The following is a 26,441-nucleotide window of genomic DNA, read 5'->3' on the forward strand; positions in this document are numbered from 1 at the left end:
CTGGAAGCTTGTGTGGAATGAAGATCGGCACCTAAACATTTTTTATTATTATGGTAATTTCAGAATTACCATTTTAGGCGTCTGAATCGGCGCAACCCGAAAATACTGTTAATTTATACGTATGTTGTCACTTTCTCAGGCTACGGAAGTGAATTTGAACAACATGCTGTGTCCCGCCATCTCAGATCCTTTCTACGGGCCCTGGTATCGAATCTGGGCGTCCGGACACCAGACTGTCATGACCATGGCTCACGGGAAGCTGGTAATCCTGCTGTACTACAGCGCTGTCCCCGCCTTTAGGTGTACCCTGGACTTGCTTAGACTCCCGGCTAAGAAAATAGACTGAAATTCTCCCCGCAGAGCGGTACGTACAGGAATCCAAGACACTTCTACTGGAAAACAAAGAGGAGGGCTGAGAGCACAATGCGTTTAGACTTCTCCCCACAGTTTATTGCCTCAAAAACACCTCTGTAATCAAGTGAGGGTTTTTTTAACTGCTGTTTCTCACTGCCTATTGCCAGTGGCAAAATTAGTGGCCTTATTCTGCAAAAGGTTCATGTTTTATACATTTTGTGTAGATTACAGTAGAATCTTGCTAAGCCACTGTTTAAAATTAGGCCAGGATCTGTCCACATTCCAGCAAAGAGCGTGATGGTGCTACCTTGTTTTGACTTATTTTCCATTAAATATAAGTACACGTAGATCATAGGACAGGGAATAAAGCTGAGTTACAGCTCTCCACTGCTGTGAACAGAGCACACGCTGAAGTGCGTCGTCCTGGCACAACTCCTAGCACTTGAATGTTGCAAAACGGTCCCAGCGAAACGCTGTACACTGAGACTCCCAGCCCTAAGTGCAAAAGGTTCTACTGTATTTTCTTTAAGCTGGTTGAAAATGTTGGGGAACAATAACTCCTTAGAATTTTAATCAACTACTTAATTTCTAAGCTGCTGTGAACAAATATCTATCTGGCCAAGTCCCATCAGATCTTGATGCTTTGGAGATGGTAGAAAAACACCACGTTGAAATAATTTCAGAAGCCCATGATATGCATAAGCTACGGCAAGATATTTCATCCACTGTTCTGACTTTGAACAGAATGTTGTTTTCACTTCACTTAGACTGGAGAGGGAGTGGAGATACGAAGTCCAATGTGTAGACAGCAGTTTTCTTCTTTACTTACTAGATTTTGAAACATTCCTCCTCTGTTCTAGACTGGTTGTCACTCAATAGAGTGGTTAGTGAAGAAACAAAATGAACCCGTGTTCTCCTTCTACAGCTCTAATACATTCTGTGCACTGATTTTAAATACAGATAGAAAATGGAATGTCAAATCAGTGCAGGCCTCTCCTGAAAAGGAAGTGTTCCAATTTCCTTGTATGACTAAATCTTCCTGTCAACGTGTCTTTTGGAGAAGAGGGTGCAGATAGGCAGAATAATAACAAGTAAACTGTGCGAACCTGTGCGAATGTTCCGAGGCTAGAGGAGAAACTGTTGGGCAGAACGATGGCAAATCTCGGGTGTCTTCCTCCAGATAGGTAGCGCTGAGTCTGTTTTGCAGGCTGTTGTGTTTCAGGGCTGTGGGAATTTTATTGTACAGAAGTTGATTGCAATTTATAGATTCATTGTGTTGTCAAAGCTGTGACTTGTAAGATAAAACCATCATACCTCCTCCAACTGGGCCACCTGCAGATGTATCCTCACGTTAAGGTACAGTCATTTATACCTCAAGGAGCAAAAAGTAAGAATGAGATGGGGTTGGCTTTTTTTTCCCCTTTAAATATAGCTGTTTTAATTGGTTTGGGATCAAATGGCTACTTCAGATATCTTTACTCCACCTCAATCAGAAATGTACTGTCCCAGGCTCTGATTTACAAACCGGTTTCTGGCTTTCTTCCAGGCCTTGCTGTGTATAGATATACAGAATAAATATACTGTACTCTCACAACTTGAGGACGTGCAGCATAGACCTAAACTGTCCATCAAACATGTATAGCTAGGCTTAGTTAGACAGCTCCTTGTGGTTTTAATCATATTTCTCAAGAGAGCGCTAAGGACCAGTTGCTGATCCTGCAAATGTCTGAGTACACGGTGAATTCCATCAAGTGGTCTCGCTGCTGCTCAGTAAAGCTGGGCTTGTGTTGGAGTGGGGCCTAAAGAAAGTGTTGAAGGCCTGAGCCAGCCTGTGGAAGACACTTTGCTGAACTGATGGAAGTTCTTGCTGTTTATTTCAGCAATTCAGTATTTTATGGTGAAACAGAGGATGTTGCTGAGATGCAGAGCGCTGGATGCTAAAAGCATGGCCCCCATTAATAGACTTCATCTGCTATGAGTAGCTGAGTGAAACATGCCCACGGTCACTGTCATGTGTATCAGGGTTGGTTTATTTTCTTAAGAATTTGGCAAAATGCCTTATCTTGGATTCAGTCCTGTTCAGAAGGAATGTTTCGTATTACAATAGAATGATTTTAGCCAAATTTTGCAAATGTTATTTAGAATTATTATTTGCTTAACTTTACTTATCCATGATTTTTTTAATTACTATTTAAAAAAAATAACCTATTTTTTCTTCAGCATATCACAGCTACATGAAAAATTTCTGAGTTATGTGAAAGCAGCAGCTCTTTTTTGTGTTTGTTTTCGAACTACATTTCCTATCTATAGTCATACGCATCAGGGCATTCTCAACCAGTACAAACCAGCTGCTAATTGCCCCCATTGGCTGCCTCTGGTCAATTAAGACTGCGGAAGCATTTAAATAAGCTCAGGTGTCTCACTCACAGTGGACTGTTTGCTTGGGATGCACAATTTGTGAGCTCTTCTGACCGACTTAAACTCAGTAGCAGGAATGTTAAGTACAGCCAACACGAGGGGTGTTGAGCAGGTTGTGGAGCTTGTTGAACTCTTCTATACCAATTCAAGTTGCTAAAATGGCTAACGGAACAAGGTAGAGAGGGAAACTGCACTCAGTAGGGACTTTGGAAGCGTTGGAGCTGCTGTAAGAGCCGAATGGTGCAGCCAGATCAGGCGGGAGGCAGCGGAGCCTTCACCTGGGACGGTAAGCTGTTGCTTCTTTGCTTCTTGTATGATATCGACAAAGCTGGTGGAGAGTAGAATCATTTAGGTTGGAAAAGACCCTCAAGATCATCGAGTCCAACCATTAACCTAACACTGCTGAGTCCAGCATTAAACCATGTCCTTGAGAACCTCATGAACGTGTCTTTTAACCCCTCCAGGGATGGTGACTCCACCACTGCCCTGGGCAGCCTGTTCTAATGCCCTACAGCCCTTTCTGGAAAGAAATTTACCCCAATATCCAGTCTAAATCTCCTCTGGTGCAACTGAGGCCATTTCGTCTCATCCTGGTGCTTGTTCCTGGGGAGCAGAGCCTGACCCCCCAGCTCCAAGCTCCTTTCAGGCAGTTCAGAGATCAGAAGGTCTCCCCTCAGCTCCTGTTCTCCAGCTGAACCCCCCAGGTCCCTCAGCTGCTCCCATCACCCTTGTGCTCCAGCCCCTCACCAGCTCTGTTGCTCTTTGGATGTGATCCAATACCTCCATGTCTTTCTTGTAGTGAGGGGCCCAGAAGTTAAATTATTCCCTCCCCTCGCCCCTTTATGAAGGCTTTTTAAACTCGGTGTTTCATTTTGGTTTATGGTATGGTGCCACAAGAAACTGCATCAGCATAGCTTGAGACACAAGCTTTGCAGAAGGCGCAGAACAGGTCAGAAAGGGAGCGAACTTTGGAAGCTCATGTCCTGGAACATCACGTCCTCTGTTCCTCACCCGTCTCGGGTGTCTGTTTGGAATATACATCAGACAGAGCTTGTTCAGTGTGCAGGACGCTGTTTGAATGGGAAGCAGAATGCTTCATCTCCATACAGGTCAGTTATTCTCCTCCCTGGCACAGGCTGATTTCCTTTTCTCTGAATGGTTTATTTCATTAGGAAGCGATGCTGTATAGATGATTTCTTTGGTTGCTTTTATGCTTATTTATGCTGGAAATTAAGGAGCAAAACTGTAGTGCTGTCGTTGAAGGCTGACTGCCATTCTCTCACACAATCCACAGCAAGAGAACTTGAAGCTGTTCCACAGGACTTGGTGATGGGATTTTTACATTGCTGCAGCGCAAGGTGCATTTGCAAGGGGAGTCCAGGTTCTCCCTGGTCAACTGACCCTAAATCATTTGCCACAGCACTAAGAGATGTGAGAACGTGAGCAGCAGCTTTGGGGCAGCGCGGGAGGTGCCCGGACGGGCTGTTCTGGCAGCCGCAGCTGAGTGTCCCTAACCCTGCGCTGGTGACCACAGCGGGTCAGCCACAACACCAGAAGAAATTCTGGTGCAGCGCCGGTGCCCAGGCTGCACAGGGAGGGTGGGATGTATCAAGGTGTCTGCACCCTCTACTCTCCTGATTTTTAGCACTGCGGGCACTTAAAAGAAACAAGGAGCGATGCGATTGATGACTCTGCCAGTGAGCGGCTGTTTAAATTTGCCTCCATTTGTACGCAGAAACAAAGCATTAGTGACTACTCTAAACTTGTTTGTGGATGCAGCCTTAGGGTAAGCAGTCCTCCAAAGCAGAAGGTGAGCTGGTGAAATTCTGCACCACGGAAACATCTGGCGATGCAGCCTGTGAGTACGGAGCTGGTTGTGCCAAGGCTCTGGCAGGGCTGCTTTCAAGCATTCAGACCTTGTGTGCTGCCTTTGAGCTGTATCTTTTTAACTTCCTCCTATTTAAGCACCAAAGAATTTGTGTCTTGATTCTTTTGAAGTGTGAAAAATAGCTTGTATAAATCGCTGAGAAGGCACAGTCTGTGAACACGGCCCTAGATGTGGTTTGGGTTCAGCTGCCTGGGAGCAAAGCCCACCTGTGCTGGAGCAGCCGCTGCCTGTGAACTGGGAGATGGGAGATTCTAGAGTACCTCACTGTAGGTTTATCCATCTGTTTCTGGCCACAATCAGGGTTTTGATATTTCTGTATATTTGATGATAATGTCTTGTAATGTCCAATTCTATTTTCCTTTCAGAAATAGCTATTTGCAAACCATTAAATTACTGTAGTTTGCTTTCACGTCCTGTGTCTCGCATCTAAACCACAGGCATTTGTTTCCTATGCTAATGGAAAAATAGAAATGTACTGTTTTTCTCACTGTTGCAATTTTTTCACTGGAGGTGGCTTCTCAGGCATTGAATCAGTGCTAATCGTTAACAAAGCTCTGGAAAGGCCAAAGCCGAGGAAGCGAGCGTATGTCAGCCCTTCTGTTAGGAAGCAAAGGGTTTCTACACACAGACAGGTCAGCTTTTGATGTTTTCATTTTTACAGTAACAAGACTCATAACAAATCTGTTGGTTTCTGTGGTCCCGTACGTAAAGTGCTATTGCTGTGAACCCGTCTTGCAGCTTTTAGTGTAACTTAGTCAACGCCAAGCTGGGTTTTCTTTTATTTTTTAAACAGTTTTATTTTTAATTCAGGGTCAATTTTGTACTTTTTAAAAATGATTTCTGCGTTCAGCGAGTCACGATCCCAACGCTGCAGAGGATGCGGCGGGCAGAGCACCCCCGGCCCCATCCAGGCTGTGCCAGGACCCGCGCTCTCCGGGCACCCACGGGGACGGACGGGAGAGGCTCAGCTGCCACCTGCTGTTCCTTCTGAATCATTTGTAAGAATGCTATCAATTTTGTAAACTTTTTAATGTGCTAAAATTTGGTTATGAGGTAACATTTACAGATGGGGGTAATTTGTCTACCTGGTTGGGGGTTTTTTTTGTTTTGTATTTTGGTCTGATGGGGTTTTTTGTCGTTGTGGCCTAAGTCCAGATCACTGGGTGAATAGTCGTTAAACCTTTGAATTAAAACAAATAAATGCGTTTTAATCCATAACTGTAGTTTTGTTTTCATTCTGATCGTGCCAGGCACTAAGCCTATTTTGCTTAAGACTTTTTATAGCTAGGTAAGAAAAGCAAAATTGACTTCCCGCTTCAATATTAACAGTTAAGAGTCACAGAGGGGCTTTAATGTTAGATAGCGGATCATCACATCAGATGATAGCAGGGGTTCTGGTGTTGCTGGGTGAGTCTCGAAGTGGGAATGAGGATTTCTAGGAGCTGTTGGCATTTCCGTGGGACCTGTGCCTGTTGATCTGCTCATCATCACCAGCCAAGCCTGGGTTTGCTGGCAGACCTCAGTGCCGGCCATAAATCCTTTAATGGCTGTTTAAATGTTCCATGTCTTTCAGGTAAAGAGCTGGGGAACCAGTATCAGTTCCTGTTCTCCAGCGCTTCTGTAGGAAATCGTACAACACGTGCAGAAGTTTTCAGCCCAAAGCTTTGTTCAGAAAGCCGCTGTAATTAAGGTACTCAGAGCATCTCCTACCATAGGTGATAGCGCAGTGCTTTTAATGCACGTCAGAAATGTTCCTGGTTGTCATTAAAAATATATTTAAATAGAGTGCAATAATGTTGTGACTCCTGCATCTCAGCCAGGCAGGTATTGCACTGTGAAAGGTTCCTGGCACATACGGCTCTCCCTGTATTATTATTATATATGCACTGTAGAGGTTTTAAGCTTTCACGCAGCGGAGCAGCAGAACCAATTCTCAGCTTAATTTCTCTTGAACAGTAAAAAGGTTATAAAACCAAAGCAGAAATCTAATGTGAAGTGCTTTATGGAAACCCGAGTGAACTAAGCAGGCAATTTCCTTCTCCAGGCACTGCTAATTATCCTCTGCATCTCTAACTGTAAGTCAGCCTTTCATTGTTTAATAGCAACGTGTATGTAGGAATAAGCAAGTTTCCACCTCTGGAACATCCGTAGTAGTATTTTGCTAGTTTGATGGTTATGGTGTAATAACTACACAGCTGGCTGAAGGAGCAAGAAGAGTGGGCAGGTTTTGGTAGGCAGTCTGAACTAACTGTACGTCACCAAGCAATGGAGCGTTAGGGAGGTTTTACCCAGTTCAGACTAACGATACCAAATCCGTGAGGCACTAAACCAACAGCAGAACCTATTTACTTGGGCAAATTTTCTCTTAATAGGGTTTTCTTATCTTCTAAATCAATGTTTCAATGCAAGTGGAGTAATGGTTGCGTCGATCTTCAACATCTAAATGTCACGCGGATTCTACTGGTTTGTTCTCAAACACTGCATCTACAGACAGGAGATCTGTTAATACCGAATTAGTCAAAGGCAAACAAAACCAGTTCTAAAATCAGATCTGAATTCCAGGACACGTTAACCATTTCTTGCTTTGTCTTGGCAACTCTCCTACTGAGGAAATACCCTCCCTTTAATTCAGCCTCGCAGAAAATGTCTCCCTATGCACTGTTGCATGACGTTGCTCCCCAGGTTCCGTAGGCAATGTCTGGTTACTCCAGTAGAACTGGTTCTACAGTAAAGTTTGGCTTAAAAATGTGGAAAGCGCTTTTCCCTCTCAGTAACCGAGCAGCCCAAGCCTGGACAGATCTCCCTGATTCGAGTTGGACATCAAAGCAGAAAAACAAACGGCTCACTTGTATGGACACTGATAATATATTGATACAAATAATGATATCCCTGATGTAACGGATAGAGATGCCGATTGAACTTGGAGCGTCCACGACCTGTTCCTACAGCAAAAGGGGAAGAGTCAATCACAGGGAAACATCCCTAACGCATCGTTAGCCCTTAATGAGAGCGCTAGGTGCAAATACTTAAATAACAATGATTGACAACGCCGCACGATTAAGCAGAGAAACATAAATGGTGATTCTTTTTCCTTATTTTATTGGGTAAATGATTTAAAAGGTAATAACAATAGTGTTAAAACTACTACAATATCTTCCCACAGCCATATCTCACAGACCCACAGATAACCTTCTAGATTTTTTTATCCTTTTTCCTCATTTTTCTCTTTTTAAGCCATACTTATATTAAAATGCCCATTTCAACAGTTTCTTCACACTAACAGCAATTAAATGTGGAAGGAAGGAGGATCTAGTTATAAAGGAAAAGGGGGGTCGGGTGATCTGTGATGTTATCGTCATCAATCAAGTCACTAAGGAGGGAAGGGAAGGACAGAGGCCCCCGAGCTACTCCAGGCAGCTCCGAGCCCCTTGTGTCACCACCGCGTTCACGGGAACTCAAGATGCTGGTGAACCTTTTAAAGTAATTTCTTTTTTTTTTTTTGGTAACATATAAAACACTAAAATAACTTAGAAACTAGATCCAAATATCTCGAAAAGAATCAACTTTGATATACAAAAACAGTCAGAAGTTGTTACAAAAGTTCCAAACAAAAGTTGGTTTTCTCAGTGCGTTTATGTACCAGCGCAGTTACTGGGTCCAGAGCAAACAAAGAGGTTTCTCTCCTTTATTTTTTGACAGTAATAAAAAACGAGGAAAACGTATCTTTGTATATAAAGAATCACTGCTGGTCTTAATAAATGTAACCAGAAACCCTTAAATCTGAGAGGCACACTTTGGGTTTCTCTTTGTTTTTTTTTTTTTTTCTATTTTTTTAATCTTTTTTTTTAAACATAAAAGGAAAGTCACCAGTTTATTTAAATGGAGGAGACACTCAGACTCCCCAAATAAACTTAATTAACATCACTAGCAAAAAATCAGTTAGAAACTGTACAAAAATAAAAAAGTTAACACCTTCAATCCTGCAGGGCTGTGGTAAGGACGGGAAGGCAGGCTTAGGAGCAGCATCTGGGCATGGCTGGAGGCGTCTTTGGTTCGATCTGACACACACGGGAGGTGTAACCTACTCCAGACAACAAGGTTGAGGAACCCGCACCTTTGAAGACGAGTCAAGAGGTCCGTATACAAACGCCGGGGTGTGCAGGTGATTTGGCTGCCTCGGTGGAACGGGAGGTGTGAGGTCAGAGCTGCGCCGCGGCCCCACGGGGACGTTGGGGACACGTCGGTGCTACCGGCCCGGCACAGGACGCCGCTCGCCGCCGGGCTACGGCGGAGTTTAGGTCAGGTCTACGCTTTTGTGGTCTAACTCAGTTTACAGAACAGGGGTTTTAGGAACATTAAGCAAAAGAAACAACCAACCAACAATCTCTTTAGTGAATAAGGCAAACTGAGTAGTGCTCAGAAACATTCGCATTCCAACTTAAAAAGCAGAGAAATAAGCTACTTGGTTGTACCTTAACTTCTTTTAAAGTACCCCAAATTAAAAAACAACACAAATCTGTATTGAAAACCAGCGACATAGCCCAAAGGTCCTGACCATAGCTCGCGGGGAACGGCGCCGGGGGAGCTTTAACAAACAGACCTGTTCTGTCCCAGTGCGTGTCACAGTGAACTGCACGGTTTGTACAAAGAAACCCACAATGACACAGAAACAATCCAAAGCGTTTCAGCACTCGCGTGCTGAGGAGGTAGGTGCCCTAGAACACTGTAGACAGGCTGATTATTCCGGTCTTTAACAACAACAACAGAATAGCGTACAATCTGATTGACCACAGACTCTAACGGTTTAATTAGTGATACAAAACTCTGGTCCAGAAGGGTCTGGCGTTAACTCATTTCGAAGCACACCCTTTACAGTTTGTATAACACCCTTTTAACTACAGTTTTAAGCAACAGCTACTAAGAGATAGACAAAAATGCATTGTGCATTACGCTGGATACAAAAAGGAGACAAAACTATCCTTTTCCCCCCCAAGCCATGGTGGGAAGTATTGCTGACCTTGTCCTTAAAAACCTGCAGGATTGTTTATTCATCAGTATATCATTATTACACTGGTAAGAAATTCTGTATAACATCTGCATATATCGAAGATTTTTTTAAAAAAATCTGATATGATTTTTAGATCCGCATGACCAGTCACGTGACCTGCTTGAGGTTGATTAGCACCTTTCAATACATATATATTTCTATATATAATAGATCTTTTTTAAAAAACATCTATGGGTGCGCTCATAGGGCAGCATGAGCGCGCTGAACGAGATGACAGCTGGAGATGGGGTCGGATGACTATTTGCTCTCTATTTTTTGCAGCAGAATGGTTCCGTTTTGTGCTCAGTTTCCCTATAAGGGCAAGGAAAAAAAACCCAACACAACTCTTCTCAGGTAGCCACTGCTTCACCATTTCCACTCGAAGACGAATCCGTTTCAAAGTGTTCCCCAAGTAGAAACAAGACAACGGTAACATCCAAAATAGCTTCTGTATAAACATCTAGTAATTTCTGCAGCTTCTGGCTGGCTTCTCGTGGCTCCTGAAATTTCAGGCCCTCTGCTTATAAATTAAGGCATCACAACTGAAAATGTTAATATTTGGACATCGAATGCTGTGGATGAAGGAAATCCCTACGACCTTCTACAAGAACCTCCATTAGAACGAATGGCAAAGCTAACCTGGCGGAAGGGATGAGCGCTACTTACCCACATCTGGTTTGAAAACTTAGCCAAACGTTTTCACAATTAGTCTGATTTTTTTTTCAACAACTGAATTTTACCTGATTTTGTCCATTTGTATTTCACATCTATCTATTTACAGACATTCATTATGCGAAATAAGTGGGATTTCTGCTTCCTGTGCTTTACTCACTCACGTTAGGAAGGTCTTTTCTAGAACAGACGGCGTGCGCTGTCCCTTAGAATTCGCGCTGTTGGGAGCGTTGTGAGCAACCGGCTCCCAACATAAACTGGGTTTGCAAATACACCGCACAGACCTTCTGCTAAATCCTGGTTTTACAGCAGGAAAAGCTTCCAATTAGTTGTCTTTGTTCTGCCCTGCGGAGGGGTATCAGTTATACACATGGTATTAGAGCTCGCAAGACCTATTCCTGTTGGCGAAAACAAGTGAAATCACGGCAGACTTGTCCTGTGCTCTTCCACAGCGACCTTTTTTAAACAATAGTTAATTTATCTAACTATTCAAGATTTGATAAAACTCAACAAGGTCAAAAGCAGAACGAACAAATCCGGGGTTTTTCTTCTCTAAAACAGGTTTGCTATTAAAAAATATTACTTAGAAATCCCCAAAAACCTGACAGCAGAGCAGATTCAATAGTTCGCTAGAATGTCTGGCTTATTTGCTGTGTTTCTCCCACGAACATTACACACAAGTATAGTTACGTCATAGTCAAAGGCACTAAAATCTAACTCCATTTTCGTCCCAATATGAAATCTGTTACTCACCAGCCTGTTTTTAAACCAAATGTCTCTCCTAACTTGAGCTCATCAGAAAGGCATCGGCTCATTACAAACGGTGACAAGTGTCGACAGGGCCGGGCTGTCCTCCATTCCCAGCACAGAGCGGGAGCAGAGGTGCCCGGTCACCCCCCGGGTCACATCCTGGCCCCTTGGAAGATGCTGCCATGTGAACGTCACCTCCCATTGTACCTGTACTCGCCTCTCTTCATCCAAAAAAGCATTGTACGTCACCTTCGGCATTTTGGCTGAATGTGCTGTCTATAGCTACATGAAATCTTTACGGGGGTTGGGGGTGAGATGTTGTACACAAAACATTATTAAGAATGTTATGAAAATGCAATTCATTGTCTGGTATATACCTGAATCTGATATGTTTCGTTCCCTGTCACACCTATTAATGCAAAAGCCACGAACGCCTTTTTGCTAAGCAAAGCATCCCTAACGGTAATCCCTAAACTCTTCCTTCCATCCACAGTCACAGAAAGCCTTGATTGATATAATTCAATGTTAACGAAGTAGAAATTTAAAGTTTCATAAAAAAACCCGAGGGCTATATATGCTGCAAAAAAATCTGCAGTGACTCAATAATAAAAAAAGTATGGGATCTTTGTAGTAATGCGTTTTTTTCCCTCCCGTTGCCGTGATGAGCTCAACCAAGTGCGGAGCCTCAACACGGCAACGGAAACTATCATCATAAAATGGTACAGTAATAGAGATAGCTAGACCAGGACGGGGCAGGGTCTCCGGGGAAGAGGTCTGCAGAGAGGTCCAGTGACTGGTCATGCGGCTCAGTGTCAGGAATAATGGTTGTACGGTGGAAGGGGGTGCCCGATACCATTTTGGAAGTGATGATGCTGACGATGGGCAAGGTACTCTGTGTAGCTCATCGTCATCTTCTCACTACGGTACCTAGAAAAGAGCAAAGAGGCAAATTCAAGAACTGTCACCAGGAAGCTGAAAGCAGCACCAGAAATACGGCGGGAGCGGTGTGTGTGTTGAACGGTGCGTTTAATGGTGACGGTGCTGCAGGAACCAGACGAACTTCAGTTACACGAGGGCAGGGAGGGAACGGCCGCGGCTGTCGGGGCCGTTCCTGAATCACACCACAAATCACAACGTAAGTGCTTTGGAGAAGTATTTTAAGCAAACACAACTGTTAAAAATTGCTGCCCCAAGTACAGGGAATAGAAACTCGAGGTCATTTACTGAGAATGTCCCGTATCTTCAGCCAACTCTATGTAAAACCTGGGAAAAAAACTGTAAACAAGCACTCCAGGTTTTTGGGCTGTTTTCAAACAATCACTATCAACTGTCTGCCAAAGTCTGCTTTTGAAAATAATCCCAGCTACATTACACGGAGTTACATTCCTTTTAGACTCCAATCATTGAATATCTCAAGTTGGAAGGGACCCATAAGGATCAATTCCCTGCTCCTTGCAGGATCACCCAAAACTAAACCATATGACGAACAGCATTGTCCAGACAGGCCCTGGGGAGCCTGTTCCAGTTCTTCTTGGTGAAGAACCTTTTCCTACCGTCCCATCTGAACTCGCCCTGGCGCAGCTTCAGCCCATTCCCTCGTGTCCCATCCAGTTTTGGTTTCTTGGCAAAATATATTCCTTATACATTGAGGTGCACAGAAATTGTCGCTGAAGAACTATAGCGCTGCTACTCTTCTCCTCAGCTATCTCTGTTCTTTTTGAACAGAAGATAAGGTGTAAAGCTGAAATACATTAAAAGATGGAGGTTCTCCATTTGGAAATTTAGCTGGATTCTGGAAATCCTTCCTAATTTAACCCTCAGAACAGCACATTTTCCTTGGTCACAGCTACTCCACATAATGAGGTTCCTATAGGAACCCAGCTGTCTGGACAGTCACTGGGACACGTCGTCTTTGTTCTTCATCCACAAGACCACTGGACAAGTAATTCCTCTACTACTACAATATTTGTCTTTCTAAGAAATGCTTTGTGTTCTATCTGGTCTCAACATGAACTACTACTAAGTAATAGCAAGATCTGTAGATGGAAGACAACAAAAGTGGAAGCTGAAAAGAACCAAAATCTCAGGCCTTGTCCTCTATGAGTGAATTAACAACCAGCAGAATCCAAGTATTGTTCATGTGTGAAAGGACTGGGGTTTAATGATGGACAAGGGAGTCAAGCCTAGCTTATAGGCAGCTGTATTAGGAGGAAAGAAATTCCAAAGAAATCAAGACACTAACCCAAGAGTAATATATACAACATTTATAGAACTCATCTGGTGACCCTGTTAAGTCCCTAAAAGTTGATAGAAGGTAGGAAGGATAACAGTTTGTTACTTGTGTTAATAGTATGTCAAGTGTGGCCTCTCTAAAGAGGATCCACAGTCAAGATTTAAAAAATTCTTATTTCGCCATGCATGGAATGGATAAGTAGAGTTTAGCAGTAATTTTATACTGCAAACTTATCAAAAGATAGTTTTAGAGGCATTCCTACAGACATTTCCTCCTCCACCCTTCACCGTGTAACTACAACATTATGGGCACAATATCTGCTGCTAATTCTAAAATATTTTTACTCCCGCCCACTAAGAACATTTTCTGAAGTTACCCAAACGAAAACACAGCAGTGCAAGAGCGACACTGCGGAGCCAAAACAGGCAGGTACCCTCATGTATCTAAGCCTGGTATTTAACAACAGCCTCTTCTTTCTTGCTGAGCGTCACTAAGCCCCGTGCGGGGCACAGATGTTCTCACAGGTCCGTATGGTGTGACCAAAGGAAAGAAATCACAGCATCACAGAATCCCAGAGTGTCAGGGGTTGGAAGGGACCTGGAAAGCTCATCCAGTGCAATCCCCCCATGGAGCAGGAACACCCAGCTGAGGTTCCACAGGAAGGGGTCCAGGCGGGTTTGAATGTCTGCAGAGAAGGAGACTCCACAGCCTCCCTGGGCAGCCTGGGCCAGGCTCTGCCACCCTCACCATGAAGAAGTTTCTTCTCAAATTTAAGTGGAACCTCCTGTGTTCCAGTTTGCACCCACTGCCCCTTGTCCTATCACTGGTTGTCACTGAGAAGAGCCTGGCTCCATCCTCCTGACACTCACCCTTTCCATATTGATCCCCAGGAATGAGTCCCCCCTCAGTCTCCTCTCCTCCAGCTCCAGAGCCCCAGCTCCCTCAGCCTTTCCTCACACGGGAGATGCTCCACTCCCTTCAGCATCTTGGTGGCTGCGCTGGACTCTCTCCAGCAGTTCCCTGTCCTTCTGCAACTGAGGGGCCACAACTGGACACAATATTCCAGGTGTGGTCTCCCAGGGCAGAGCAGAGGGGCAGGAGAACCTCTCTGACCTACTGACCACCCTCTTCTAACCCACCCCAGGTACCATTGGCCTTCCTGGCCACAAGGGCCCAGTGCTGGCTCATGGTCACCCTGCTGTCCCCAGGACCCCCAGGTCCCTTTCCCCTACGCTGCCCTCTAATAGGTCATTCCCCAACTTATACTGGAATTGTTAATAATAGATACAGGAACTATAAAGATCTGCACTGAGCACCGACGAGGAATGAGCAGGTGACAGTGTGACAAGAACGGCCCGATCGGTGGTGTCCCCGTACCTGGTGAGCTTGATTGTTTTCCTGAAGTCGTTAGTGATCGGAGCTTTGTAGCCTCCTTTCCTCAATAAGGAATCTATGGTTTGAATGTGGTCCCATCCTGTTGAATTGGACAGTGGGGAGAATTAGTGAGAAACACAGCAGGAAGAACAGATGTTGCAAAAACACAGCGCGTAGCGTTATTGATAATAAAGTGCTGCAGAAAACTCAGAATATTCTTCCCTGCTCAAGAGCAGCTGGAGGAAATGCAACCTATGGATTTCTTTACATGCAAAGTTCGCTCTATGAACAACACACACGTTTTTAACTCGGAGCTGAAATATTTTAAGCGTGGACCCAATATATGCAAGTGTCTTAGATTTGGGACAAGATACCAAATTAAACTTTGCTGAAATGTTCGGGTGTGACTGTGTATCACAATCACTTCATCGGTTACAAATGGCCACGACAGCAGGAAAAATTACATTTCTGTATAAAATCAACTTCAATAGAATTATGAGTTGAATACGTGCAGAGAACTTCAGAGATCAGAATTCTTCATAAATATCACTTAACTTCACAGTGATACGTCTCATTTCAGAACTGCTACATTATTATTATAGGTGTCTGGGCAATAAATGTCTTGGAAAGCCTCTCAACCTTCAAGCGCCTGTTTGGAAGCAGAATTCCCAATGGCAGATGATCCTTGGTAAAGGTTTCATCCTGTTCTGAGGGGATCAACTCCAATATAAAAAGCGCAGTCAGAGTCGGCTGCTCAGTCCAAACGGTTCCTACTTGACCAAACCTACTCCAGTTCTTTTAATTCACTGGGTAAGCCTGCGCCTCCATTAAAAGGGACTTTAACAGCATTATTTTGGACTTTCACGTTGAAAGTAATGCCTTTTCATCCATCAAAAAATCCAGGGAGCCTGTGTTTCTAAAGGGAATTCAGCACTAGCAGGAAGTACAGAATTGGAAAAAAATATATACATATATATTATTGCAAATTTAGGAATAAATCAGCTGTTAAGATAATTGATCAGACATCACTTAATAGAGTATTTGCACGTCACTAATATCACAACAGAACAAGTACAGGAAGCTTTTGACACCTGTACCATTGCCAGCACTGTTACCACCCCTCCGTATTTTATTTTCCTACAGCTCCAATGCATTTATAACTTGTTTAAAGACCACCGAACCCCAACAAGGGCACTGAAACAGGATGGAATTGGCCTTTCATAGAAGAGCCTTCTTACAATTCAGTATCGCTCCATCATCTGACAGCAGCGCAAGGTCAAATATTGCGGTTTAGATTTATAGCTACGTTTAAATTCTTCACCAGATCATAAGAAATGAAGTGCAACAATGACCTTGCTCCTTTGCAACCTCCGGTAAGTAGGTGGCGGTGCGTTTTGATCCTTTTTCATTGATGAATTCTATTCTAATGCCATGTACACCCACCTGCAAGAAATTGGCAGCTTTTAGTACATTAGAAGAAAAAATATATATATACAAGAGATTTCTAACGTGATAAAGGCCAGAGCGTGAACCTTTCGGTGGTTAATACCATTCTGCAAAGAGTCTCAAGAGGTGGCACTGAAGGGAAAAGCTGGCAAATCTAATGATGTTTCAATTAAGAGCATTTATTTCTGAACAAGGAAAGATTGGTCACATTATCAACTCGAGCCTGGAGCCTTCAAAATTCCCACTGATGTATGGCCAGGAGATAATTCCAAAGCATTCAGCTTCCAACTCCTACTTTCGTGCTACTATGTGCTCTAAAATGACCAAATGCTGGTATGGAAACAAAGATTCCTAATACCAAAGATTCAGATGTATATAAAGTTGAACTCCCCCCCATTTTTAAAAACACCTTTCCAGGGCATTTTTTAAGCAGCCGTGTTTTCCAGGTACTGGAACAGCGAACGTGTTCTATCGCCACTCATTTTAACTCCCATTTGAGTTCTGTGTGTAGACACAAAGCGTTAGTCAATGGACATTCTTATTTTCATGCCCACATAACTGTTACTGCCATTGAAACCCAAAGTAGAAGTGAACAGTTCCTTCCAAAGCGTATTGTGTTATTTGGTACGGCACTTCTTTTTGGACACAAATAAATTAAAACCCAGTTTTTTCCAGAAACAACCTATTTTACTGTAACCGCACAACAGTCAAAACCAAATGAGTTGCTCAAGCAACTCTTGTGTTCAACTGTTCGGACTCAAAGTTCCCAACACAGTTTACAAACCTCTTCTCTTGTACCAACTCTCCAACCACACCAAGAGGAAGAAAGGATGTTATTCCCTGAGTGGTGGTTTGTCAGCTCCATCTTTGAACAGCCGCAAGCTACAGCCATTCTCAAACAAACAAGCTGGTCTGTAACTGTACCGTGTTCCTTACGACACCACAGAACGGGGTGACTTTCCCCTTTATTTACCCAAGCAGTGCTCTGGACCAGCTGCACACAACATTGGCTCCAATGCAACACTTCAGGGCAAGCTGCTATTGCTACGCATCCAAAGCTGACCCCACTCCTCATGAGCTGAATTCTACAGCTTTTTAGCCTGACATTTGTAACAAATACGCTGGTTTGCCTCTGATCATCTTTAGTAGGGCTTAAATATGACATTCTGATTTAATAAGAGAGGAAAAAGACTGCTCGGGAGATACGCTCTCTACTTCATGACAAGCATGCTTTTATTTAATGAATCATTGATTTACATACATGCAATTACTGAATATCGCCCAAAGAGGATAAAATGTAGAGATCAAGACTCTTTCTTCCCTGTTTGGAGGAACAGAAGATGCAAGATGCTGCGGTTGCAGGAAGGAAAGAACTTCCACAGCTCTTAAATGCACCAGAATAACTTTGTCAGCAATGAAAAGCCACCTGTCAGCCGACGTCACCGGCTACATCTAGTTAAGCTAATATTTAAACCAGTGCACACAGGATAAAAGGCCTTTTGTGTCAACACCGCAAGCGGGTGCAATTCTGCACATTTTACTTCACTGAAGGAGAGCAACTTGAGGGCAAAGATCTCTTTCAAGGTACTTTAAGGAAGAACCGCTTCATTCTAGTCAATTCTAGTTGGTTATTACCCTGTTGGAATGACAATATTGTTTTCCAAAAAGTGTCGTCTTATAATTACATACAATCATCATTTTTGTGTTGTTTTAATTAAAAAAAAAAAAAAAGAGAAGAGGGTTTGAATTAGAAAGGCTTTACCTTCCAGCAAAACCCCCCACAAATTCTTAATTAATGAGGAAAAAAAAGCGTTCATTTGCCCTAGTATGAAATACAGAGGGACTGAGTAGAGGCACTTGGCTTTTCTCTTCTGTATTCCTAAGAAAAGCGGCGTGCAGGAGACACATTAAATCATTTGGCACTGCAGACTTAGAACCTTCCCCATTCCTTCCTAAAGGAGCCAGCACATGATAGTTACAGCGATCTATCCCAGCTCGGAACTCTGCTGGGGGCACACACGGTGCCCCGTGCAAACACACCTGCATTCGGGACTCACAGCAAATCAGAGCAGGAATTCACATTTGTGCAGGAAAGAAGAGACGTGGTGGAAGGACAGATCAAAAAGATGAGTGTAACTATGGATAAAGCAGGGAAGCAATGCCTGCTATCCGTATCAGACGGGTTTAAAAATAACTCCTCTTTATGACTTATCTCCTGAGTAGTCCTTTGATATCTGATCTTTAATAGAAGAGCAGTGCTATCAATAAAAGAAACGTATCTTAAGAGTTTCCCACGTTGCCCATTTCTTTGTGATGGGAAGGCTGTGAACCTGCAGCCCAGCAGCACTGAGACCACAGCGGGACCCACGGGCTCCAGAACCGAAGAGCAGCCCCTGCACCCCGTGTCTGTTCAACAACTAAAGTGCGCTGCCCTTCACAGAAAGTCACGTGTAAGTAAGAATGCTAAATTATACTTTGAGAAGCATTCCCATGAAGCACGGCATTGGAGCGGTCCTTTAAAGGTTTGTACTTCCTCCTCGTTAGCTTTATGAAAGGTGGAAATGGCAGCAATTTGGAAAATCCTATAGGAGCTTATAGCAGTCAGTCCACTCCGATCTCCTGTTTACTTGCTTGCAGTTACTGCTGGAAAAGGATCTCACATTGCTTCTTACAACTGAAATACTGATTTATTTCATTAATCAGAGAAAAGATCTATCACTGTGCTTGTATCACTTTTAAAGAAACATTTTCTGAGTGCATTCATAGTCTGATTTTTAATAAATTGTAATAAATGCAACTGAATTGATAACACAACAAAGGTTACTACCAGAAGTCCACCTAGTTTTAATTTTGACTTCCAGCTTGGTTTAGTATTAAAAGTCACTACAGTTTGATTACTCAAAAACGTTATTTAAAGTAACAGCTCAGTGACAAGACAAACTACTCTAAAAAAGCTTCTTGTTGAGAGTGCACACCCTGTTTCAGCTCAGATTGATCTCTGGTCTGACATTATACAGACAATGAATAATTCTGACTATGCTGAAAATGCTGAAAAACCCCAAAGGCAACTTACATTCATCTCATTCAGAATTACCCAGAGTAAGACGCCCCTGTCATTATGAAGTGAAAAGGAAACACATTTTAATTAAGACTTCCAGCTACTGTAAAATTCCTGATGCCGAGGTTGTGGCTGGATACAGTGACACCCCTCTGATACAGTGACACCCCTCTGATACGGTGACACCCCTCTGATACGGTGACACCCCTCTGATACGGTGGGCCACTTGAAATTTTAACATGAAACTTCTATTCAATATACATTCTTTATGTGTGAATGCAATACAAAGCCTCTTTTTCTGTTAAGAAATCCTAAATATTTAGTAGGGCTAAGTCATGGTTACAGGGAAGAACTGTAACTTGTGTGGTGTCTCTGGCATTATATGGTCTGCTATCATATATGACAATTTCACATTTTTTCTTATGTCCACTCAAATATAGATCCAAACTCAACACGATGGTCACACGGACTGAGATGAGGAGTTCAGTTTAACTTCAGTAACTTGGTTTTTTGCAAGTGTCTAATACCAAATAATTTGGGAAAAAGCAGAATACAGAACAACTTCCTTCAGCAAACCTTCCCAGAATAATGCTACAAGCAGCATTTGCCTATTAATCCCTTTTATGCTGCTGTTCCAAGAGAACGCGTGCAGGTCTCCAGGAACCTGACACTTACACCAGATTCAGCTCCACGCTGAAGTAGCGAAGGAAAACAAGATTTACTGGTGGGGTCTGTGTGGGCCACTCGCTCCCCAAGCAAAGCAGGTTTGGGGAAAGGTGAACAGCTCACTCCTACAAGCTAAACAGGGCAGCGTCTTTGGGATGGTGATGTTTTGCAGTGCTTGTTTCCAGAAGCATAATCAGACAGTGAACTTCCATCCTGGAACATCCTGTTTCCAGGATCACCACACTGATCTGGTTTTCTGTAGCTTGTTGTGCTGCTAAAGCGGCTCAGGACATCATGGACAAGCAGCTGGCTCAATGGAGGCCTGGGCAGCAATACAGCTGTGCAGAGCACTCGTGTTTGAGTGCCTACGTGGGCAAAAATACAACTTTATTCCATTTTCATAGCTCACACTTGGAAGGTGATGACAGTTCTGTCAAAAAGGATCTTTTGAATCTATGCACAGAACAATGTGTAGAGAGCGCAAAACAGTAACAACCAGAATAAATACATGCAGGGAATGTAAACGGTGTGACTTCTGCTCGAGATGTTCATGGTATCAAAGTCATCTTGGTCCTTACCTCCCAGTCCATGTAGTCACAGACATCTTCAAAGTTAGTGAGCAGAGACACTGAGCAGAAAAGCCGCGGCAGCTCATCCCTCGTCACTGGGGGGAAGCGACTGTCTTTAAGGGCACTGTTGGAGACAAAACACAATTTCAAAGGATTTGTTTTTCTTTTTTTAATCCAAGGATCTAAGGAATCAACTGAAAAGTACAAAGGACAAACCAAAACTCCTGATGAAATGGTGCCTAGCGTGATAATCCAGTTGCCAGCGAAACACACTGAGCAACGTTCCCAATTCTCTCCTTAGACACGCGACCCAGCTCTCGGCCGGTGGCGACTGGGAGGGTCCTTCCCTCCCCAGCTGATTTTGCTAATGTGACAAACTTATTAATAAAGCAGCAGAAAGTTTTTGGGAAAAAGTTATAAAAGCAATAGCTCTTCTACTTGCAATTTAGTGAATCCCTTTCGAAAGGGATTAAACTACACAACTGCAATAATCAAACACGTAATGCAGTAATCAAACTGTTGAACTTTCGGGGAAAAAATCCAAACAAGCGGAATATTCTCCAAAAAAAGTATGATGTTCATGCTTACTGGCAAAGGTGAATATGAAAAGGTAAAAACATCCCAGGGCTCTACAGAGCTGTGAACCCACAGGACGTGGAGAGGTTGTGCAAAGCAGAGGTCACCATTAGTAAGGGGGAGGCTGTGAACAGCTGGCTGGTCCCCAGGCTCCCGTTCCACACACCCCCCCGGCCAGGAGGGTTCACCGGATTGGGGCCCCGAGCACACGCTCCAGCGCTTCTCCCAAAACCAGGCACTGAGCGGTACCACGGGGGAGAACACCTGCACATCCTACTTGCAGCAGCTTGGTTAAGAACCGGTTAAATCGGAACAGGGAAGGTTAAAGCGAGTACAGTGTCTCATCATCTTCTATTCTCTTAAGATTTGCAGTATGACATTGTCCTGGTTTTGTTAAAAAACAAGTTTCTCTTTTAGTGAATTTGCCTGTCAGCTAAAGCTTCATATTAGCTGCATTTTCCTGGAGAACCAGATATGTTTTGGTAAACCTAGCAATGGAATGCAAAGTTATTGATAAGCACGGATGAACATCTCGTGAGACGGGCAACGAGAAACCAGTGACCAAGAAACTGACCAACTATGTATAACATCCCATTCACGTGAATACTTCATATAAAAGTGGGAGATCACAAGGAGATCACACAGGCCTGGGAAGAACTGGGAACACTAAGGAGATTTGAAGCATAACGCCTGTGATATTTAACCAATGCCCTTCTCTGCGGATGTATCCAAAGATGGCATTGTCCAAAATTGGGCTGATGGATTTGCAGAGGCAGCCTGAGAACCCTGGGAACCATCCTCCATCGCTGGTGTTCCAGAGAGACATCAGAGATCGACTCAGAGCTGCAGCACAATGGTGACGTATGAACATACAAACGGCTCATTCAGCCTCCATATCCCTCCACAGGGGGGAAATAATATTTACATACATATAAAGGGAGAATACTCTGAGCACAGGGACAGCTCAAACTAAAACTCCACCCAGCCTTGTATTAATGACCAGTCAGCAAAATGAATGAATGAAAGAACACGGTGAATACCCAGGGGTACTTTCCTGGAACGCTCTGCAGGAATCAGCTGCTTATGGCTTTGGTATTTTGAGCCAGAGAGGGCACCTCTGCACTCACATGCTCTTCACAGGTTATTTAATAGGACATGCATACACACTTTTAATATTTTACTGAAAACTAAAAAATTAGGTTCAGAAACCCCAATCCTTTTAAAATTCATTACTCCTACAAGTTTGCATATGTGCAAATTGCTCATTTCCCTGAGGTTTGCTCCACCTCTACCGTGGCCCCAACCGAGGCGAATGCACCACCGAAGAGCATCCAGAGAGAAGCATTACTGTAATTCAGAAACAACAAATTCAGTTATCTTGCAGAACAACTGTATGCATAGATACCGCCAATACTTGTTTCAACCTGGTTTTCATGATTTACACAACAATCTTACAACACAAAACGCTGCGCGTATTTTAACAACTTACAACCTTCAAAAAACTGAGGGGTTTTTTTTGCACAACTTGATACTAGGAATTGATCCAACTTTCAATTCCCCTTACTAAAACTGCCAAAATGCACTTGTGAAGTGCAACTTTGTGAAGCAAAAATGGGTTGCAAGCGCGATCGCGGTAATGTCAGCAGTAAAAGCCTCAGGAAAATTCCCATTCCCTGAGGATCTGCTGCACAGACGGGAAACCAGCCTCATTTAACCTACTTTTAGCTCTACAGAAACAAGAATACAACACAGGCTTAAGGCGCATCTCAGCTGGCCTGCTCCAGTGCTGAGATAACAAGAAACAGGGTGGGTGAATCACGACAAATTTAAATATCAGTAAAATGCTGCCATCTGAAAACTTCACACCAACACAGTGGAAGCAGAAAGGCACATTATTTAATAATGTGACACTGGCACAAATATCTTGCTTTCATGTAACTACCTCATGATAACTAAAATACTGTGTGTTAATCGATAGTGTCTCCGACACCGCTGTGACCGGAATAGTTGTTGCTATTCCACTTCTCCCTTCCCTGGCTCCAGACCCCAATGCGTTTTCATCTTTCAAACCAGCTTTGTCTCTCTCAACACAGACGTAAAACCAAAATTTACCCGGAGAAATCTGTGTGGGCAAACAACCAGCAATTGGAACAAAATGTATTGAAGGGAGACGCCAACAAGAAAGTATTTATGTGAACCGGTGAGCTATGCGTGACACGCTCTGTCTGCTAACGCCAAACTAAAATGGGTCAGCAATTTTATCAAGTGCTACTCGTAGAATAACTAGCTTTAAACTGAATAACCCTGCCCTCATGAGTTTGATTTAAGTGTGTCATATACTACCTTAAAACTAGGAAACGTTTAGCTTTTAAGTGCTGTATATTAGAGTACAAGTTGCCTTCTCAATCCTTCTTCTATTACTACCATGGTTGCATCCAAAGCCAGTTCCAGATACCTTTGGGAAACCTAAGAGCACAGGAGCTCCCCATCATCTCTCCACACACTGCTTCCATTTTTGCAGTTTTTAACACACGTGTGTCATCGGAGACGGAATCCAGCGTTATCCTTACACCCAAACGTTGTGAGCAGGGATCAATCCCCGCGTGATGTGTCAGGAAACGAGATCTCAGCCCTTCCCAAGGATGAAAACGCTCGTGGGAGCTTTTCCTTCCCCACTCCTGTTCTGGGAAGAACAACATCAGTTTCTAGAGGCAGCGGTTTGGCACCTCCCATACGCTTCGGCCACTCTACAAAGATGTACATATGGAAATTCAGCTTTGTGCCCCGCTTTCCACAGCAGCGTGCCCCTTGGTGACCAACCCCAAGGACGCATCAAGTACAGACAAGATAAATAGATGCTTGTGTTCCTCAAAAAGCTTGTTACTGGTCTGAGCTGTTCAGAATGACAAGTCACTGTGTGACGTTCCTGATTAGCAGAGCAGACTTTGTTCTGTCCATGTGACAGAACCACTATTTCTGTAGTATTAGAATGGGATTTTACAATCTTAATTCAATGCTGTGTTCTTTCATCAGAAACACAAAAGGATTCTTAAGAACAAAATCTGGCACATTAGATCCCAGGTTAAAAAAAAATATATATATATATATATATTAACTCCACAACTTTTCTGCTAGACTTAGAATTAAGGAAGGATGAGAGGAAATCATTAGGAAAATAAGTTGGAAAAATTAGGCAGAGTTCAAAATGACTTTTAAATAAAAGATACTCATTTTAAAGGCATTTTCTAAACCATCTGTTCTTGATTCCTTAATGCCCAGAACAATTCCCGTCTATGGCTGCTGTTGCTGAAGCACACGGCAGCGAAGCAGCAGGGCCCAGCAAGGCGAGCTGGGGCTGGCCAGGAGCAGGACATTAGTTGTTCCACATGGAGTTCTGTTCCATGTCAGAAGTGAAGCGGGCAAAGTCTAAATTGAATCCTGTTCAAAGACAACTATTTTTAGACACAACATGCACGCACATCTATCAGCTTTTCTTCAGCTGAGTCATTCTATAGAAGTCTCAGCCTCTCTTTAATGATGTTTATTTTGACCATAACCTCTCCAGAAATTAATTATCCATGTTCCACTCCTCCTTGTACTCGGACTATAGGAAAGCTTGCAAACACTTTAAAGACACCGAAAATATTTAAAGGAAAGGAAATCACCACGACAGACAGCATGCAGCTTGGCAAAGGAGAAAACTAAGGTTTATATTCCTTAAGACTACATCTTGTTTTTGTCAAATACCACCAGAGGAGCTCTGGGAACCATCTGAGATACAGGCGATACATCCGTGTGGTGTCCAGCTGCAATCTCTGTAGTCTAGAAAAGCGCTTTAGAAAAGCACGGCTCTTAAATGTGATGTGGCAGATGGGAACAAAGAGCCGGACACAACTGGGAAATAAATAGTCATGGAGCTACATAACTCAGTTTAGAAGCGCCTGAAACTCTTTGTCATCAGATTTAAGGGATCCTTTAAAAAAGTTTGACAGTATCTAAGTATCAAAAATAGTAAAGAAGAATTTAAGTGTAGATGAATGAAGATATTACATGAATTAATGAAATTTCTCACTAAACCTCCTTTTTGGGGACAGTCACATCTACAGACCCAATCTGGATAGAGAGTTTACCCAAAATCAGATCCAATTTTCTGTGTTACTGGAAATGACTTTGGGTGAAGGAGATGCAAAGGAAACTGTCAAACGCTGGGCACCATACAAGCCAAACTCCCTTTTCTAGGACGTGTCAAGGCGGCAGCGACGCGATGTGACTCACGCAGTCCAGGTTTGCGCTGTGAGCCGGTGCCAGAGCCCAGAACACAATCCGAGATCCCAACTCCTCAAAATCTCCTTTTCGTGACAGCTTCTCCTTCCCCATCTGCTCAGCCTGCCGCGTAGAAACAGAGCTCCCAGAAGATTAATCCACATAGAACTGATACGTTTGATCAAATTAATCCAATTAAGAAAAAATACATTTCCCAGTGCTTTTTCAGTGCACTCTGCTACAGTCAATTTTCTCTTAACCAGTTTCCGATATTGAACACAGCTAAACCAAACCACATTTTTTTCGCATCTAAACAATTATTCAAATATCATCAATAGAGTCGTGTAAAACAGGCTAAAAACTTAATTTTACAAATTACTACTCTCTTCTAATAAACAGGCCATTGGCATTGCTCTTGCATGGGACGGGAAGGACTTTAATTCTATCTGCTCTGAAAACTTCTATTCATTTAGCTCAGTAAGCACAACCCTCCAAGTCTTGATTCCTTCACCGGGCAAAATGTGCTCAGCAAAAACGCATTTAACAAAGAAACAGCCCCATGCCAATAAACTGAGCCCAAAGGGCTCTTTAATTAATCCAAAACATCCCGAAATTCCCGAGTGGCAAACTCGCTGCATTTCAGGTAACAGCAGCAAGAGACACTTGGTATCACAGTTTCAGAAAGAAGCAAAGTGCATGTATACGTGTGTATATATATATGGTATATATGTTTGGTTTTTTTTCCATTGCTGGGTTACTGATCAGTGAAGTTGCTTAAGATTTTTACTTTTTCATTCAGTAACTTCAATCGGAAGAAATGAGGGAACACTTGAGCAGATCACCAGTAGTTTCCTAATGAAAATCAGCTACTGTAACTCGGCTTGGCAGACAGCAGAAAAAACCAGCAGCTTCCAAGTCACGATCTGCAATTCATTCTTAAGCCAGAAAAGCGTTGCAGAGCGTGCTCTTCTTCAGAAACTGAGATTATTACGCATAAAATTCCCCAAGTTTTCGGCAGAAGGGCCCAGCCAGCCCCATACAGCCCACGACAGCCTTCTGACAACTCCTCTTTATGACCAGCAGAGCCTTGCCAACTTACACCGAGATTTCAAGGAGTGATTTACATG

At 43.2% G+C, this 26,441-nt stretch overlaps 2 protein-coding genes across 4 annotated transcripts in view; one reads left to right on the forward strand and one right to left on the reverse strand.

Moving 5' to 3' along the window:
* The window catches only part of TMEM164 (transmembrane protein 164), a 31,693-nt gene extending 25,815 nt beyond the window's left edge, over window positions 1-5,878 (forward strand). For both annotated transcript variants that reach the window (XM_065846405.2, XM_065846404.2), the window contains exon 7: window positions 140-5,878. In XM_065846405.2, the coding sequence (XP_065702477.1) occupies window positions 140-346 (207 nt within the window). In that variant the 3' untranslated portion in view covers window positions 347-5,878. The remainder of the gene's footprint in view (window positions 1-139) is intronic.
* Window positions 5,879-9,360: 3,482 nt separating this feature from the next.
* The window catches only part of AMMECR1 (AMMECR nuclear protein 1), a 90,100-nt gene continuing 73,019 nt past the window's right edge, over window positions 9,361-26,441 (reverse strand). For both annotated transcript variants that reach the window (XM_071813596.1, XM_065846572.2), the window contains 4 exons: window positions 20,485-20,599; window positions 16,089-16,179; window positions 14,740-14,836; window positions 9,361-12,056 (listed from right to left, as the gene is read on the reverse strand). In XM_071813596.1, the coding sequence (XP_071669697.1) occupies window positions 11,942-12,056; window positions 14,740-14,836; window positions 16,089-16,179; window positions 20,485-20,599 (418 nt within the window). In that variant the 3' untranslated portion in view covers window positions 9,361-11,941. The remainder of the gene's footprint in view (window positions 12,057-14,739; window positions 14,837-16,088; window positions 16,180-20,484; window positions 20,600-26,441) is intronic.

This window comes from Patagioenas fasciata, chromosome 11, assembly GCF_037038585.1.
Source record: "Patagioenas fasciata isolate bPatFas1 chromosome 11, bPatFas1.hap1, whole genome shotgun sequence".
Classification (NCBI taxonomy): Eukaryota; Metazoa; Chordata; class Aves; order Columbiformes; family Columbidae; genus Patagioenas; species Patagioenas fasciata.